This window comes from Macaca mulatta, chromosome 11, assembly GCF_049350105.2.
Source record: "Macaca mulatta isolate MMU2019108-1 chromosome 11, T2T-MMU8v2.0, whole genome shotgun sequence".
In the NCBI taxonomy this organism is placed as follows: domain Eukaryota; kingdom Metazoa; phylum Chordata; class Mammalia; order Primates; family Cercopithecidae; genus Macaca; species Macaca mulatta.
This window is the reverse complement of record NC_133416.1, coordinates 60300598-60317587: the sequence shown is the minus strand read 5'-3', so window position 1 is coordinate 60317587 and position 16990 is coordinate 60300598. Positions and strand designations below refer to the sequence as shown.

At 48.0% G+C, this 16990-nt stretch overlaps 1 protein-coding gene across 22 annotated transcripts in view; it reads left to right on the top strand.

Moving 5' to 3' along the window:
• Positions 1-16990, top strand: part of CSAD (cysteine sulfinic acid decarboxylase) — a 33538-nt gene that overhangs the window by 3707 nt on the left and 12841 nt on the right. For 17 of the 22 annotated variants that reach the window (XR_013401141.1, XR_013401142.1, XM_028829513.2 and 14 more), the window contains exons 2-8: positions 13392-13523; positions 14192-14318; positions 14404-14494; positions 14852-14958; positions 15398-15513; positions 16323-16402; positions 16700-16754. Coding sequence is in view for 20 of the 22 variants with exons in the window: in XM_028829513.2 (XP_028685346.2) it covers positions 13392-13523; positions 14192-14318; positions 14404-14494; positions 14852-14958; positions 15398-15513; positions 16323-16402; positions 16700-16754 (708 nt within the window). In the remaining 2 variants the exon portion in view is untranslated. Of the gene's footprint in view, positions 1-11332; positions 13308-13391; positions 13524-14191; positions 14319-14403; positions 14495-14851; positions 14959-15397; positions 15514-16322; positions 16403-16699; positions 16755-16990 lie in introns of those variants that run through there. The other 5 variants (XM_077954391.1, XM_077954386.1, XM_015151836.3 and 2 more) reach the window with 3 other exon arrangements.

Sequence of the window (16990 nt, the reverse complement as noted above, 5' to 3'; positions counted from 1 at the left end):
GGGAGGCTGAGGCAGGAGAATGGCCTGAACCCAGGAGGCGGAGCTTGCAGTGAGCTGAGATCCGGCCACTGCGCTCCAGCCTGGGGGACAGAGCAAGACTCCGTCTCAAAAAAAAAAAAAAAAAGTTACCTTTTGCATTTGTAAGGATTTGTAGATGGGATAAAATTTTTAAAATTTTATGTTTATTTTTATTTATTTATTTATTTTTTTTGAGATGGAGTCTCACTCTGTCGCCCAGGGTAGAGTGCAGAGAGCGCCTCCCAAAGTGCTGGGATTACAGGCATGAGCCACCGTGCCCAGCCCCTTCTGGTATTCTTTTTTTTTTGAGATGGAATTTCACTTTTGCTGCCCAGGCTGTCAATATCGTGCCATTGCACTCCGGCCTGGGCAGCAAGAGTGAAACACTGTCTCAACAAATAAATAAATAAATAAATACATAAAGAGATGGGCCTCCACGCCTTGTTGCCTTAGGCTGGTTTCCAACTTGTGGGCTCAAGTGATCCTCCCACTTCGTCCTTCCAAATAGGTGGGACTATTTTATTGCTTTTTGACCTTTTTAATTGTTTTTGTAAACTGTCTGTTCATATCCTTTGCCCATTAAAAAAAGGTAGATCATTTGTATATTTCTTATTGATGGTAGAAATCCTGTCCGTGTTGTGGTTAATAGCTGTTCTTTGTCATCTGCATATAAAATATTTTCTCTTTGTTTTTCACTTATCTTTCAGCTTTTGAGACAAAAGTCATGCTTTATGGGAAAATATTTGCAACATTACTATCTTTGATAGGAACAAGTCAGGGATGTTTACTATTTTTTTTTTTTTTTTTGAGACGGAGTCTCGCTCTGTCGCCCAGGCTGTAGTGCAGTGGCCGGATCTCAGCTCACTGCAAGCTCTGCCACCCGGGTTTACGCCATTCTCCTGCCTCAACCTCCCGAGTAGCTGGGACTACAGGCGCCCGCCACCTCGCCCGGCTAGTTTATTTTTTTTTTATTTTTATTTTTTTTGAGACGGAGTCTTGCTCTGTCACCCAGGCTGGAGCGCAGTGGCCGGATCTCAGCTCACTGCAAGCTCCGCCTCCCGGGTTTACGCCATTCTCCTGCCTCAGCCTCCCGAGTAGCTGGGACTACAGGCGCCCGCCACCTCGCCCGGCTATTTTTTTTTTTTTTGTATTTTTTAGTAGAGACGGGGTTTCACCGTGTTAGCTGGGATCGTCTCTCGATCTCCTGACCTCGTGATCCGCCCATCTCGGCCTCCCAAAGTGCTGGGATTACAGGCTTGAGCCACCGCGCCCGGCCTATTTTTTGTATTTTTTTTAGTAGAGACAGAGTTTCACCGTGTTAGCCAGGATGGTCTCGATCTCCTGACCTCATGACCCGCCCATCTCAGCCTCCCAAAGTGCTGGGATTACAGGCTTGAGCCACCGCACCCGGCCGATGTTTACTATTAAAACTAATATTTTAGGAGAGCTCCTGGTCACCCTAAAGCCTCCTTGGTTTCCTATATATTCATCTTACAAAGAGAAACGATTGACAATGTATCAGAACTGTGGAGTTCAGCAACATGACCAGATGTCAGATTAATGAACAAAAATTATATAAATAAAATATAAGAATATAACCGGCCGGGTGCGGTGGCTCAAGCCTGTAATCCCAGCACTTTGGGAGGCCGAGACGGGCGGATCACAAGGTCAGGAGATCGAGACCATCCTGGCTAACATGGTGAAACCCCGTCTCTACTAAAAAGTGCAAAAAACTAGCCGGGCGAGGTGGCGGGCGCCTGTAGTCCCAGCTACTCGGGAGGCTGAGGCAGGAGAATGGCGTGAACCCAGGAGGCGGAGCTTGCAGTGAGCTGAGACCCGGCCACTGCACTCCAGCCTGGGCGACAGAGCGAGACTCCGTCTCAAAAAAAAAAAAAAAAATATAACCAACACTAAAATGCCATAGAATAAATAATCCAATTCACAATAAAAACATTCTATTTTGGCCAGGCGAGGTAGCGCACACCTGTAATCCCAGTGCTTTGGGAGGCTGAGGTGGGAGGATTGCTTGAAGCCAGGAGTTTAAGACCAGCCTGGGCAACATAGTGAGACCCTGTTTACAAAAAATTAAAACATTAACCCGGCGTGGTGGCACATGCCTGTAGTCCTAGCTACTCAGGAGGCTGAGGTGGGAGAATTGTTTGAGCCCAAGAGTTTGAGGCTGCAGTAAGCCATGATTGTGCTACTGCACTTTAGCCTGGGTGATACAGCAAAACCTAATCTCTGAAATAATGATTTTTCTTCTTTTTTTTTGAGACGGAGTCTCGCTCTGTCGCCCAGGCTGGAGTGCAGTGGCGTGATCTTGGCTCACTGCAAGCTCCACCTCCCAGGGTCATGCCATTCTCTTACCTCAGCCTCCCGAGTAGCTGGGACAGGCGCCCGCCCCCATGCCCAGCTGATTTTTTGTATTTTTAGTAGAGACGGGGTTTCACCGTGTTAGCCAGGATGGTCTCCATCTCCTGACCTCGTGGTCTGCCCGTCTCAGCCTCCCGAAGTGCTGGGATTACAGACGTTAGCCACCGTGCCCTGCCATTAATAAATAAATTTTTTTAAAAATTTAAAGGGTTTGATTAAATGGAGAGTTTTACTATGCTCATGAATAGGAAGACTTAATATTGTAGAGACATCAGTTTTTGCTACAGATTAAGTTAAAGCAAACTGTAATTAAAACAAGATTTTTTTTTTTTTTTTTGAGACGGAGTCTCGCTCTGTCGCCCGGGCTGGAGTGCAGTGGCCGGATCTCAGCTCACTGCAAGCTCCGCCTCCCGGGTTTACGCCATTCTCCTGCCTCATCCTCCCAAATAGCTGGGACTACAGGCGCCCGCCACCTCGCCCGGCTAGTTTTTTGTATTTTTTTTTAGTAGAGACGGGTTTTCACCGTGTTAGCCAGGATGGTCTCGATCTCCTGACCTCGTGATCCGCCCGCCTCGGCCTCCCAGAGTGCTGGGATTACAGGCTTGAGCCACCGCGCCCGGCCAATTAAAACAAGATTTTACATGGAACTTGAGCTGATTTAAAAATTTACATGGAGGCCGGGCGCGGTGGCTCAAGCCTGTAATCCCAGCACTTTGGGAGGCCGAGACGGGTGGATCACGAGGTCAGGAGATCGAGACCATCCTGGCTAACACAGTGAAACCCTGTCTCTACTAAAAATACAAAAAACTAGCCGGGCGAGGTGGCGGGCGCCTGTAGTCCCAGCTACTCAGGAGGCTGAGGCAGGAGAATGGCTTAAACCCGGGAGGCAGAGTTTGCAGTGAGCTGAGATCCGGCCACTGCACTCCAGCCTGGGCGACAGAGCGAGACTCCGTCTCAAAAAAAAAAAAAAAAAAAAAAAAAATTTACATGGAAAAGAATAATTGCAAGGACAGCAAAAAACATTCTGAAAAATATTGATTGGATAAAATAATGAGTGGGAAAAATAAAGCCAGGCATTATCCTTAACCACTTTAATGGTGTCTTTATGCAGAATTTAAAAAGTTTTACATTGTCAAATCTACCTGTGGCTCTTGGGTTTTTGTGACATGATACCTCAATATTATTAAATATTTCCCTGTACTTCCTTCTGGTATTCTTTTCTTTTTTTTTTTTTCTTTTTTTTTTTTTTTTCTTGAGACAGAGTCTTGTCTATCGCCAGGCTAGAGTGCAGTGGCATGATCTCAGCTCACTGCAACCTCCGACTCCTTGGTTCAAGCGATTCTTCTGCCTTAGCCTCCCGAGTAGCTGGGATTACAGCCACGCACCACCACGCCCAGCTAATTTTTGTATTTTTAGTATAGACTGGAGTTTCATCATGTTGGCCAGGATGGTCTTATCTCCTGACCTGTCCGCCTCCCAAAGTGCTGGGATTACAGGCATGAGCCACCGCGCCCAGCCCCTTCTGGTATTCTTTTTTTTTTTTTTTGAGATGGAATTTCACTCTTGCTGCCCAGGCTGAAATGCAATGGTGTGATCTTGGCTCACTGCAACCTCCACCTCCTGGGTTCAAGTGATTCTCCTGCCTCAGCCTCCCAAGTAGCTGGAATTACAGGCATGTGCCACCACACCCGGCTAATTTTTGTATTTTTAGTAGAGACGGGGTTTCACCATGTTTGTCAGACTGGTCTCGAACTCCTGACTTCAGGTGACGTCAGGTGATCCACCTGCCTCAGCCTCCCAAGTGCTGGGATTATAGGCATGAGCCACTGCGCCCGCCCCTCCCCTTTCTGGTATTCTTATGGTTGTATATTTTCAGTTTCTGTCTTTATCTTAGCTGCAGTTAATTTTTGTCAGAGGTGAGAAATAGTGAGAAATGCCACACGGACCAGTGATGCAGTGGAAGAGGTAGCCTAAAGTCAGAAAGTCAGCGATCTAGGCTTGTTCCCATGTCACTTTTGTAATTTTGGGCAAACTAGTTGACCTTCTTTCAGCCAAAAATCCTCATCTTGAAAACAAGAATGAATAAATACCTCTTTAGGCTAATTTCTCGTACTACTGTGAAGGTCAAATGAGATAATAAATGAGAAGAAAAAGCCCCCTTTGCAAATCTGTTATCGTTACTACAGATTCTTGGTTGATACAAGTCAAATGTAAGTAGAATGCAGCATTTTTTCTAGTACCTGTAAATCATTGATTCAACAAATGTCTATGTAATGCCTCTGTGCAAGTCCCTGGGGGAGGGGAGAGGACAATCAAGAAGATGGAAATTAACATTTGAGGGGTCCCTGTTTTCTATTAGTTTACTTAATGAAGGAGAAGACTTAGTTCTCTCCACCCAGGAAAGTACAGTCTAGAAGCAGAGAAAAGATTATATACATAGGAGGGTTTGGAGTTTGTACCTCTCTTAATGTGGGCGTGGAGCCATTGGGGTTTGTTGATTGGGAGATAGCACAGAGTACTTTAACTTTCTAACCATAAACCTGGCTGAGAGCGCTTCAGGAGACAACTGCCTAGATCCCTTTGTCCCCAGGCAGGCGTCCTCCTATGTGACCTTACCTAACTCCCTCTTCCCTCAGGCCCACTCCATCACTTATTCAAATAGCATTGTAATGATTACTTCTGAGTTTTTTCCTGCACCAGCTCTCTGTTGCCTTAAGGAGAGCCTTAGTGTTTTCTCCTTGAAGCCTGCCCTGGGCCAGTTGAACTTTCCTGCCTTTCCATGGTGACCCCTCAACTCCCTCTTATGGCAATTTCCCTTTATTTTACATGCAGGTCTCTCTTGCCAGCCTGTTAGCTGGAGCCCGCAGGGCAGATGCAGCACCTAGGATAATGCCAGCCAGGCACTCAGAAGTAGAGGACACTCAGTCAATGTTTGCTGAACAAACTGAACCCATTCCCTTCCCTGAGAGCCAGCGGGGGTTGAGGGGTTGTGTAATAGAGATGAGCAGTGTGTGGCTCCCTTTGCCTTCCATTAGACCTTTGATAACAGTGGATTGAGGAGTTGGGAAATCACATAATGTGCAAGGGACATTCCTTGAGCCTGATGACTTGTATATTTTAGAATTCTTGTACCCCCTTAATTCCTCCATATGTATATATTTTTGAAATGGAGTCCCACTCTGTCGCCGAGGCTGGAGTGCAGTGGTGCCATCTTGGCTCACTGCAACCTCCACCTCACAGGTTCAAGTGAATCCTGCCTCAGCCTCCTGAGTAGCTGGGATTACAGGCACCTGCTGCCACTCCCAGCTAATTTTTGTGTTTTTAGTAGAAATGGGGCTTTGCCATGTTGGCCAGGTTGGTCTCAAACCCCTGACCTCAGGTGATCCACCCACCTCAGCCTCCCAAAGTGCTGGAATTACAGGCGTGAGCCACCGCGCCCAGCCAATTTTTATATTGTTTAAAAATAACCTTTATTTTAATTCCATAAGCAATGTGAAATGATTGTATAAAGTTATAAATATATAGATATGTATAAATAAGAAACTTAAAAATCATCCATAGTAACAACACCCAGAAATAGCCACAAATGAATATTTTGAAGTATTTTTCCTTCTTTTTCAGTATTTTCAAAAATGCATGGAGAGTGACTGCTAATAGGTATGGAGTTTCTTTTTGGGGTGATGAAAGTGTTCTGAAATCAAATAGTTGTGATCAGTGCATAGTTTTATACTAAAAACCACTGAATTACTTTTAAAGGGTGAACTTCATGGTATGTGAATCATATGTCAATAAACATATTACAAATAAATGCCTATGCATATATACAAATAGGGTTGTCTTTTTCTGAACTGTCTGAAAGTTGCAGACATTATGCTCTTTTAGCATGTTTTCTAAGAATAAGAACGTTCTCTTACATAACCACAATACAGTTATCAGATTCAAGAAATTTAACACTGGTAGAATACTAATATTTATAATACCATCCATAGTTAGATTCCACCAGTTGTTCCAATAATTTTTTTTTTTTCTTCTTGAGATGGCGTCTTGCTGTGATGACCGGGCTAGAGTGCAGTGTTGTGATCTCGACTCACTGCAGCCTCCACTTCCCAGGTTCAAGAGATTCTCCTGCCTCAGCCTCCCGAGTAGCTGGGATTACAGACGCATGCCACCATGCCCAGCTAATTTTTTTATTTTTAGTAGAGATGGGGTTTCACCATGTTGGCCATGCTGGTCTCGAACTCCTGACCTCATGTGATCCGCCTGTCTCAGCCTCTGAAAGTGCTGGGATTACAGGTGTGAGCCGCTGCACCTGGCCCTAGTAATGGTCTTTATAGCAGGAATTTTTCTTCCTTATCCAGTAGCCAGTCTAAGATTACATATTCCTTTTGGTCGTAATACCTCTAGTCTCCTTCAGTCTGGAGCAGTTCCTCATATTCCCTTTAATTTTCATGACATTGAAATTTTTGAAGAGTACAGAGTAGATGTTTTATAGAATGACCCTCAATTTAGATATATATTTTGTGTCCCAATTAGATTTGGGTCCTGCATTTTTGGCAGAAATACTATATAAGTGATGTTGAGCGTTTCATATCAGGAGGCCCATGATGTCGGCCTGTTGCCTTATTGGTGATGATTACTTGGGCAAAGTGGTGTCCACCAGGTTTTCTCACTGTAAAGCTACCACTTTTCCTTTAAAGGAAAATGCTCGTTTTGTTTTGTTTTGTTTTGAGGCATGGTCTGACTGTCACCCAGGCTGAATGCAGTGGTGTGAGATCTCAGCTCACTGCAACCTCTGCCTCCTGTTTTTCGAGGCTGAAGTGATCTTCCCGCCTCAGCCCCTGGAGTAGCTAGAACCACAGTGAGTACCACTACGCCCAGCTAATTTTTGTATTTTTCTTTTCTTTCTTTTTTTTTTTTTGAGACGGAGTCTCGCTCTGTCCCCCAGGTTGGAGTGCAGTGGCGTGATCTTGGCTCACTGCATCCTCTGCCTCCCAGGTTCAAGCAATTCTCCTGCCTCAGCTTCCTGAGTAACTGGGGCAACAGGCACGTGCCATTGCACCTGGCTAACTTTTTATATTTTTAGTAGAGACGGGGTTTTACCATATTGGCCAGGCTGGTCTCGAACTCCTGCCCTCATGATCTGCCCGCTTTGGCCTTTGAAAGTCTTGGGATTACAGGCATAAGCCACTGCACCCAGCTCTAGAGTACTATATTTATTTTTATTTTTATTTTTTTTTGAGACGGAGTCTCACTCTGTCGCCCAGGCTGGAGTGCAGTGGCCGGATCTCAGCTCACTGCAAGCTCCGCCTCCCGGGTTTACGCCATTCTCCTGCCTCAGCCTCCCGAGTAGCTGGGACTACAGGCACCCGCCACCTCGCCCGGCTAGTTTTTTTTGTATTTTTTAGTAGAGATGGGGTTTCACCGTGTTCGCCAGGATGGTCTTGATCTCCTGACCTCGTGACCCGCCCATCTTGGCCTCCCAAAGTGCTGGGATTACAGGCTTGAGCCACCGCGTCCGGCCTAAAGTACTATATATATATATATATATATATATATTTTTTTTTTTTTTGAGACGGAGTCTCGCTCTGCCACCCAGGTTGGAGTACAGTGGCCGGATCTCAGCTCACTGCAAGCTCCGCCTCCCAGGTTTACGCCATTCTCCTGCCTCAGTCTCCCGAGTAGCTGGGACTACAGGCGCCCGCCACCTCGCCCGGCTAGTTTTTTGTATTTTTAGTAGAGACGAGGTTTCACCGTGTTAACCAGGATGGTCTCGATCTCCTGACCTCGTGATTCGCCCGTCTCGGCCTCCCAAAGTGCTGGGATTACAGGCTTGAGCCACCGCGCCCGGCCTAAAGTACTATATTTTTAAGGAAAAAAAATTAGAACATGCCCCAGAGGAAAAAAGTGAAGCTATCCAGGTGTTGGTGTTGTGTTGATTGACAGGTTTCAGTGTTGTGTTGGAGAAGAGAGAGAAAATGTAACAACCTTTGAAGATTAAATAAAAAGGTTAAATAAAAAGGCCCGGCATGGTGGCTCATGCCTATAATCCCAGGAGGGAGGCTGAGGAGAATTGCTTGAGGCCAGGAGTTTGAGGCTGCAGTGATCCAACATCATGCCACCACACTTCAGCCTGGATGACAGAGTGAGAAAGACCTTATCTCTTAAAAAAAAAAAAAAATATATATATATATATATATATGTACATGTATATATGTGTGTATATATATGTACATGTATATATGTATATATATATATATGGGAAAATCAGTTCAGTATCAGTTAAAATCCCTGGTTTGAGCAACCAGTAGAAGATTGTGCGATTCACCGAGCTGGGGAACCCAAGAAGAAGAGCAGATTTCAGAGAGCTGATAAGGAACTCATTTTTGGAGTGTGAAGTGCCTGTGGGAATTCCAGGTCAGGCAGGTGGCATCAGGGATTTGGAGCTCAGGAGAGGTCTGAGAGGGAGGGGGTCACCAGCAGATAGCCCTGGGCATGGATAAGCTTGCCCAGGAGTAGGTACAGATGCAGAGGAAAGAGGCCCTGGGACAGAACCCTGAGGAACTCCAGCATTTAAAGGAGGGCCAGAGGAAGGTGAAAATTCATGGGAAGCTAGGAATGGCCAGAGAGAGGGGACAAACTAGGGTAGTAATATGGAAGCCAGTTAAAGAATATGTTTCAAGATGTAGTGGCAAACTATGTTGGATGGCTCCAGAGGTGTCAAACAGGATAAAGATGAGATGTGTGTCCATTGGGTTTGGAGGCAGGGAAATTCTTGGTGACCTTGAAGGTGGAAGCTACTTGGAGATAACCCTTTGAAGAAGATTGGCTGTGAAGAGGAGGTGGCTGGAGGCGGGTGTGTTGTGAGGTTTGAACAATGTAAAATGCTGTGAGAAAGAGGTAGGATGCAGATTTGAAAAAATGAGAAGGGATAATCAAGAGGGCATCCGTGAGGGAGAAGGATGTTCATACTCAGTGGTTCATACTCAGAAATCTGGAAATGAGGGAGGAGGGCGGTGCAGGCTGAGGTGAGACAATGCAAAACCCTACTATGAGGCTGGGCACCGTGACTCACACCTGTAATCCCAGCCCTTTGGGAGGCCGAGGTGGGCAGGTGTTGAGCTCAGGAGTTCAAGACCAGCCTGGCCAACATGGTGAAACCCCATCTCTACTACAACTACAAAAATTAGCTGGGCGTGGTGACTTGCGCCTGTAATCCCACCTACTCAGGAGGCTGAGGCAGAAGAATTGCTTGAACCCAGGAGTTGGAGGTTGCAATGAGCCAAGATCGTGCCATTGCACTCCAGCCTAGGTGACAGAGTGAGACTCTGTCTCAACAACAACGAAAAATCCTACTATGGGCTCGTGCCCAATGATCTTGTAAGAGAAGTTTATATTTTCCCCCATTGCCATGCCCTTTGCAGTGCCCTCTGTGGGAGCAATATACGTCCTCACCCCACTTCCCTAGTACTTGGCTGTGTGGTCTTGGTCAAGTGAGTATAAGCAGATATGCCATATGCCAGGTCTGAGCAGCAGCTTTAAGAGTGAGTGGGTGGTTTTCTCTGCCTTTTGTTCTTTTGCCCTGCCGTTAAAACAATGTGTCCCAAATGAGGGCAGTTACTTCAGACTAGGTCTTGTAATAAAGGCACATGAATCAGAACTGTAGCCAACACCACTACCAATGTAAACCATGAAAGAGAAATAAACCTCTGTGGGATTCTGAAGGCATTTGTTGATAATGGCAAAACTGACTAATGCAGGCATTCAACTAAATTAAAACCCTGAGATACCATTTTTTAGTCCCCAGTTTCAAAAGTTTGATAGCATACTCTGTTGCTAAGGCTGAGGATGCAGGGACTTTCATACATTGGTACAACCTTTATGGATGTAGGCAATCCCTATAAAAATTAAAAACGCAGATGTCTGTGATAACAAAGACAATAATAAGTGTTGGCAAGGTTGTGGAGAAACTGGAACCCTTATACACTGCTGATGGGAGTGTAAAATGGTCCAGTCACCTTGGAAAACAGTTTGGCAGTTCCTCAAAGGGTTATATATAGAGTTACCCTGTGACACAGCAATTCCAGCACTACTAGGTATACACTCAACAGAATTGAAAACATATGTTCACACAAAAACTTGTACACAGATGTTCACAGCAGCATTATTCATAATAGCCAAAAAGTGGAAACAACTCAAACGTCTATCAACTGATAAATGAATAGATAAAATGTGGTGTATCCATATAATGAGATATTATTTGGCCATACAAAGAAATACTGGTACGTGCTGCAACTTGGATGAACCTTAAAGGCATTATGCTAAGCACAAGAAGCCAGTCACAAAAGACCACATATTATATGACACCTTTTATATGAAATGGCCAGACTAGACAAATCTATAGAAACAAAGTAGATTAGTAGTTGCCAGGGGTCGGGGAAGGGAAGAATGGGAAATGACTGCTATTGAGGGTTTTTTTTGGGTGCTGAAAATGTTCTGGCATTAGACAGTGATGATGGTTGCAACAACTTTGTGAATATATGAAAAACCACATAATTGTCCACTTTATTTTTTAATATTTATTTATTTTTGAGACAGAGTCTCACTCTGTCACCCAGGCTGGAGTGCAGTGGTGCGATCTCAGCTCACTGCAGCCTCGTTGACTGAAACGTCGTTACGTGATGCATGATGTGTGCACCACACATCATGTGTGAGGTCTAGTGACTGTTGGCAGTGGATTATATTAGACCATCCCATTTTGAGGATGGTTGCTCCCTTTCCAGATTTTCTTGATCTTCTTGCCCTGTCATTTGGAGGGTCCCCCAGGCCTTGGTGTTTGCTCCCTCCTCCCATCCATCTCTCTGAATTCTCTCTCCTTTAGGGAATGGAGCCCATCACAAGGCTTCAGCTATACCCTGACTCTCAAACCTGCTTTCCATTCTAGCATCTCATCAGAGCTGTGGGCCTGACCCCCTCCCATAGGATGTATGGAAAACAGTTTGCCATCTGTAGTCCCAGAAGACCTCCACTCAGATGAGTATTTCCAAGCAATACCAGTTTATTTCTATCCAGTTTCCCCTTTCTGCATCCCTGTTTCTTTGAGGGGTGCCATTATTTTTCCAGTCTTCCAGGCTTGAAATCCCAGGATCATCTTTGAGTCTTCCTTCTCCTACAACGTAGCTCCCCTAAGTGTTGAATTCAGCACAATCCAGAGAATGAGCACGCCTGCAGATTGTTCTCTCTGTCATTTCCTACCATCATCACTCTTATTCAAGTGTGGATCGCCTCTTGCCTTATTTACTGCAAGAGCCTGTTAATTCTTCTGCATCCTACTGCTATAAATTGGTCTTCTGAGAGCATCCATTGTACTACATTATTCCTTGTCACACAATCTTTAAGTGACTTCCCATTTTCTGTAGGATAAAATGTTGATTCCTTGGCCTGCCTGGCACTCATGACTCCTCATGTGCTCACAAAACTCTGCCCACCCTGCCTTCACTCCCATGCTCCCGCCAGCCCTGTGTTGCCACTGACCTCAGGATAAGTCCTATTCATTTCCGCTGTAAGCTCATGGCTTTCCTCCTCTTACCCCGGAATGCTTTTCTTCCTTCCAGTCACCCACCCCATTTCTCTTGCCCTCTCTTAGGATCCATCTGCATTCCCACTGCAAGTCTTTCTCAGCCTTCAGCCTCCATCCATCTCCTTCTTTCCTGAATTCCGAGGAGACCTAGGGTCGGCATCCAGCCATGGCCTGGTCTGTAACTGTTGCACATGTGTCTGTGTCCTCCCAGTGGGGTGAGGAGGCGTTCTCAGTCCTCAGCACCATGTGGTGAACACAGTTGGTGCTCACTACAAACAGGACTCCCCGCCCGGAAGGCACAGGATCGCACTTGTTTAGCAAATGCTTCCTCAATATAACCCCTTTCCTTCCTGCTCTAGGAGAGGGCTTTAGAAAGCAGGGCAGTTCTGAAAAGACTCTGGGGGTTGGGATGCAAAAGAGGTTGGCCTCTGAGGCCTGCTTAAAGGATTTTATGTCGGCCTGCATGGTGGCTCACGCCTGTAATCCCAGCACTTTGGGAGGCTGAGGCGGGTGGATCACCTGAGGTCAGGAGTTCGAGACCAGCCTGACCAACATGGCTAAACCCTGTCTCTACTAAAAGTACTAAAATTAGTCGGGTGTGGTAGTGCACGCCTGTAGTCCCAGGTACTTGGGAGGCTGAGGCAGGAGAATCTCTTGAACCTAGGAGGCAGAGGTTGCAGTGAGCCAGGACTGTGCCACTGCACTCCAGCCTGGGTAACAGAGTGAGACTCCATCTCAAAAAATAAAAAGGTGGGGGGATTTTACGTCCCTGCCTCTCAGGCGCCCTCCGCCTCAGTCTCCAGGGTCACCTGTGGCAGTTTCTCAGGCCCTTGTCTGCCCTCAAGACACCCCCATGCTGGGCCCTGGGATGCACAGTGCGGGTCCCCTCTTTTGCGCTGGCCCTCTGGTTCTCGCCACCGTGGGGTTAATGCAGCATGGGTTTTGCCTTTCATCTGATTTCCCATCTCCTTCTGTCAGCTAATGATTATTCAGGGAGCTTCACCTCACCCTGCTGTCCCTATCCCAAATCTGTCAAAGTTCTCTTTGGGGCAAAGGTCATGAGAATTATGGCCATGTGACTGCTGTTTTCACCCCACTCCCTCTGCCGTCTTGGTCCCACTGTTCTGAGGAGCTACCTTTGCACCCTGCCTCTGGCTCTCCTGAGCAGAGAGGTAAGTTTGTCTCTGCCTTAGGTGGAAATGGCCACTAGAGTCCACCTGCTCAGCACTGTCTGCGTTTTCTTTCCCTCCTGTTCCCACTGGCTTTCTCCCTGGGCACTCTCACTTGCCCTTGTCTGTGCACTGGAGGCTGAGACTGAGCTGCAGGACTTGGGCCTCAGGTCCGTTTGGAAGATGAGGCTCCTGCTGGGTAGGTCCAGGTAGGGTTCACAGGCTGAGTAGGCAATGACTCTGCTCTGCCACAGATCCTGATGGCTGACTCAGAAGCACTCCCCTCCCTTGCTGGGGACCCAGTGGCTGTGGAAGCCTTGCTCCGGGCCGTGTTTGGGGTTGTTGTGGATGAGGCCATTCAGAAAGGAACCAGTGCCTCCCAGAAGGTGAGTCCTTTCCCCCTCCTCCTTCCCATCAAGCCAGCCTCCTTTCTTTCTTTCCTTCCTTCCTTCCTTCCTTCCTTCCTTCCTTCCTGTCTTTTTTTTTTTTTTTTTTTGACAGAGTCTCACTATGTCGGCCAGGCTGGAGTGCAGTGGCACGATCTCAGGTCACTGCAACCTCCGTCTCCTGGGCTCAAGCAGTTCTCCTGCCTCAGCCTCCCGAGTAGCTGGGATTACAGGCATGTGCCACCACGCCCGGCTAATTTTTGTATTTTTAGTAGAGATGGGGTTTCACCATGTTAGCCAGGCTGGTCTTGAACTCCTGACCTCAGGTAATCTGCCTGCCTAGGCCTCCCAAAGTGCTGAGGTTACAGGCGTAAGCCACCACGCCCGGCCCAAGCCTTCTCTTTTTCTTTCCAAATCTGGCTCAGAACTTTCCTCCTTTTGATAAGGTTTCTCCCCAGAATTCATCCCTGTCCCCCCGGGTACCTCAGGGATTTACATTCTGAGTCTTACTGTGTTCACTACTCTTGCTCATTTTCAGAGTTTTACTTTGGAAATATCCCAAAGTTGTTTTTAGTGCAGATTGGCCGTGTCTCGTGTCTGTGGAGGTGTGTTTTGACAGTCAGTCCACAGGCATCCCAGGCCCCCAGCAGCCCTGGCTCTCTTCCTAGGTCTGTGAGTGGAAGGAGCCTGAGGAGCTGAAGCAGCTGCTGGATTTGGAGCTGCGGAGCCAGGGCGAGTCGCAGGAGCAGATCCTGGAGCGGTGTCGGACTGTGATTCGCTACAGTGTCAAGACTGGTGGGCCCTGGCTTCTTTGGGAAGGAGACTTGGGAGTTTGCCCTGAACTCTGCTCTGAGCTCCCTGGCGTACTCTCCTTCTCCAGGTCACCCTCGGTTCTTCAACCAGCTCTTCTCAGGGTTGGATCCCCATGCTCTGGCCGGGCGCATTATCACTGAGAGCCTCAACACCAGCCAGTGAGCATCCCACGGCCCCTCTACCACCCCACAAAGGATTTAGGTTTGCTGGAGAGGTGCCTGAGGGGTAGGGGAGGAGAATGGTTCTGCCCTCTCTCTACTGCTTCTAGGAATCCCTATCGGCAGAGAGTTTTTCCTTGTATCCTTTGGACCCCCTTTCTCCAAACTTTCTCAGGCCTCCTGACCTCTGTTTTCTCTTTCTTGCTTCCCTGGTTCTGTCACCAACTTGTTCTTCTCCTTGGACTCTTCCTTCGCTCACTGTTCATTGCCTCCTTTTTCTGACTCCTGTGCAGTTTAAGGGCCTGTCTGGGCAGTCCCTCCCCATCTTTCCTTTCTCGTCGCTCTCTCTCCTGGCAGGTACACTTATGAAATCGCCCCCGTGTTTGTGCTCATGGAAGAGGAGGTGCTGAGGAAACTGCGGGCCCTGGTGGGCTGGAGCTCTGGGGATGGAATCTTCTGCCCTGGTTTGTGAGAATGAGGGGGACCTTTCTTTGCCCTTTTTATGGGTTCCTCCTTCTGCACCGTTCTCTTGCTCTAAGCATCTGGCAGGGAGGGATGATTCCTCTTTGATTCCTCTCCAGCTGGACCCAGGCCAGACCAGGGAGGAGGCTGTCTCGTCCCTTCCTGCTCATGTTTGTCACTGTTCCCTGGGATCACTGGTCTAGTTCCTGCTGTCTCTGGATGGGTGCTGTCTCTTGGGGGCAGCCCCGGGTGTGGAGGGGTGTGGTCAAGAGGATCTGATCCTGGATCCATTCTGAGATGGCATGATCCTGGGAATTGTGGCCTCGGAGCCAGTCATACCTGCTGCTTTGATGAGCTCTTCTGGTGGAAAGGGAAGGGGAGGCAAGCTCCAGTCTTGACCCAGTGCTCCTTCCTCTTGCCACCGCCCCCTCCCTATGACAGGTGGCTCCATCTCCAACATGTATGCTGTAAATCTGGCCCGCTATCAGCGCTACCCGGATTGCAAGCAGAGGGGCCTCCGCACACTGCCGCCCCTGGCACTATTCACATCGAAGGAGGTGGGGAAGAGGCACAGGCCCAACCCTGGGCTCCTGATTCTAATCTCCAGCCAGCTAAGTAGAGACCTTCCAGGTCTTCTCCCTGCCCTCCCCACATCCTGCAAGGCCAGCCTGCCCCCAGGCGGATGTGCTTCCTTCCAGTCAAGGAGGCCAGTAACTGCTCCTGTTCACATTGCCTTCTGTTTGGGGGCAGAGGAGGGGCCGTGAGTACAGTGGACACAGTCCATACTCTTCCTACTCAAGAGTGTGGTCTGTGGACCAGCAGCATTGGTATGACCTGGGGCTTGTTAGAAATGCAGAATCTGACTGGGCGCGGTGACTCACGCCTATAATCCCAGCACTTGAGAGGCTGAGGTGGGCGGATTGCCTGAGCTCAGGAGTTTGATACCACCCTGGGAAACATGGTGAAACCCCTTCTCTACTAAAATACAAAAAATTAGCTAGGCATAGTGGTGGGCACCTGGATTCCCAGCTGCTTAGGAGGCTGAGGCATGAGAATTTCTTGAGCCTGGGAGGTGGAGGTTGCAGTGAGCTGAGATGGCACGACTGCACTCCAGCCTGGGCAACAGAGGGAAACTCTGTCTAAAAAAAAAAAAAAGAAATGCAGAATCTCGAGCCTCACCCCAGACCTCAGACCTAGTGGACCTGAACTTGCATTTTAACCAGACATCCAGGCGATTCGTATGCACGCTAACATTTGAGAAGCCCTTGTCTACAGGATCCCATCTGTTGGAGCTCACACTTGACTTTTACCTTCTCTCCCCTCCCCAATCAAGTTGTGCTAACCTGCCCTCTGCCTTCCCCCGCAGTGTCACTACTCCATCCAGAAGGGAGCTGCGTTTCTGGGACTTGGCACCGACAGTGTCCGAGTAGTCAAGGCTGATGAGAGGTGAAGGTCCTTCTGCCCACATGGCTGTGACCCAGCTTGGCACAGAGTACCTTCCTGCTGCCAGAATGCTCTGGCATCGGGCCCTTTACCGCTGGTGGACCTCTCTCCCCTCGCTGTTCAGTAGAATTGCTGTTCTGGTCTACCAGAGCCTGCCAGCGTCCCCCACCTCTGCCCTGAGATCTGTTTCAATCCCTGAGGGAAAAACTAGCACTGTCATCTCTGCATTGCTAACCCCACCTTACCCTGCCTTCAACAGACAACCTGTCCCTGCTGTACCCTCTGCATTTTCTTTTTCAGAGGGAAAATGGTCCCCGAGGATCTGGAGAGGCAGATTGGTATGGCTGAGGCTGAGGTGAGTAAGTGAGGCTCGCTGGGGTGATGGAGCCTCCAACCTTCTTGGAGGGTTATTGGGGCTCTCCCTGCTCAAGGCACCCTTCATCCCTCTCATCTCCATGCCCATCTTCCCCTGTGGGCTGAAGTGACTGTGGGGAACCTGGGGGTGAGGACACTACATTGCTTTCTGGGGCTCTGCCCAGACACCTATGCCGGGTTGGATTCTGAGAGGCAGGACTGAGTGAGAGCGAGTCC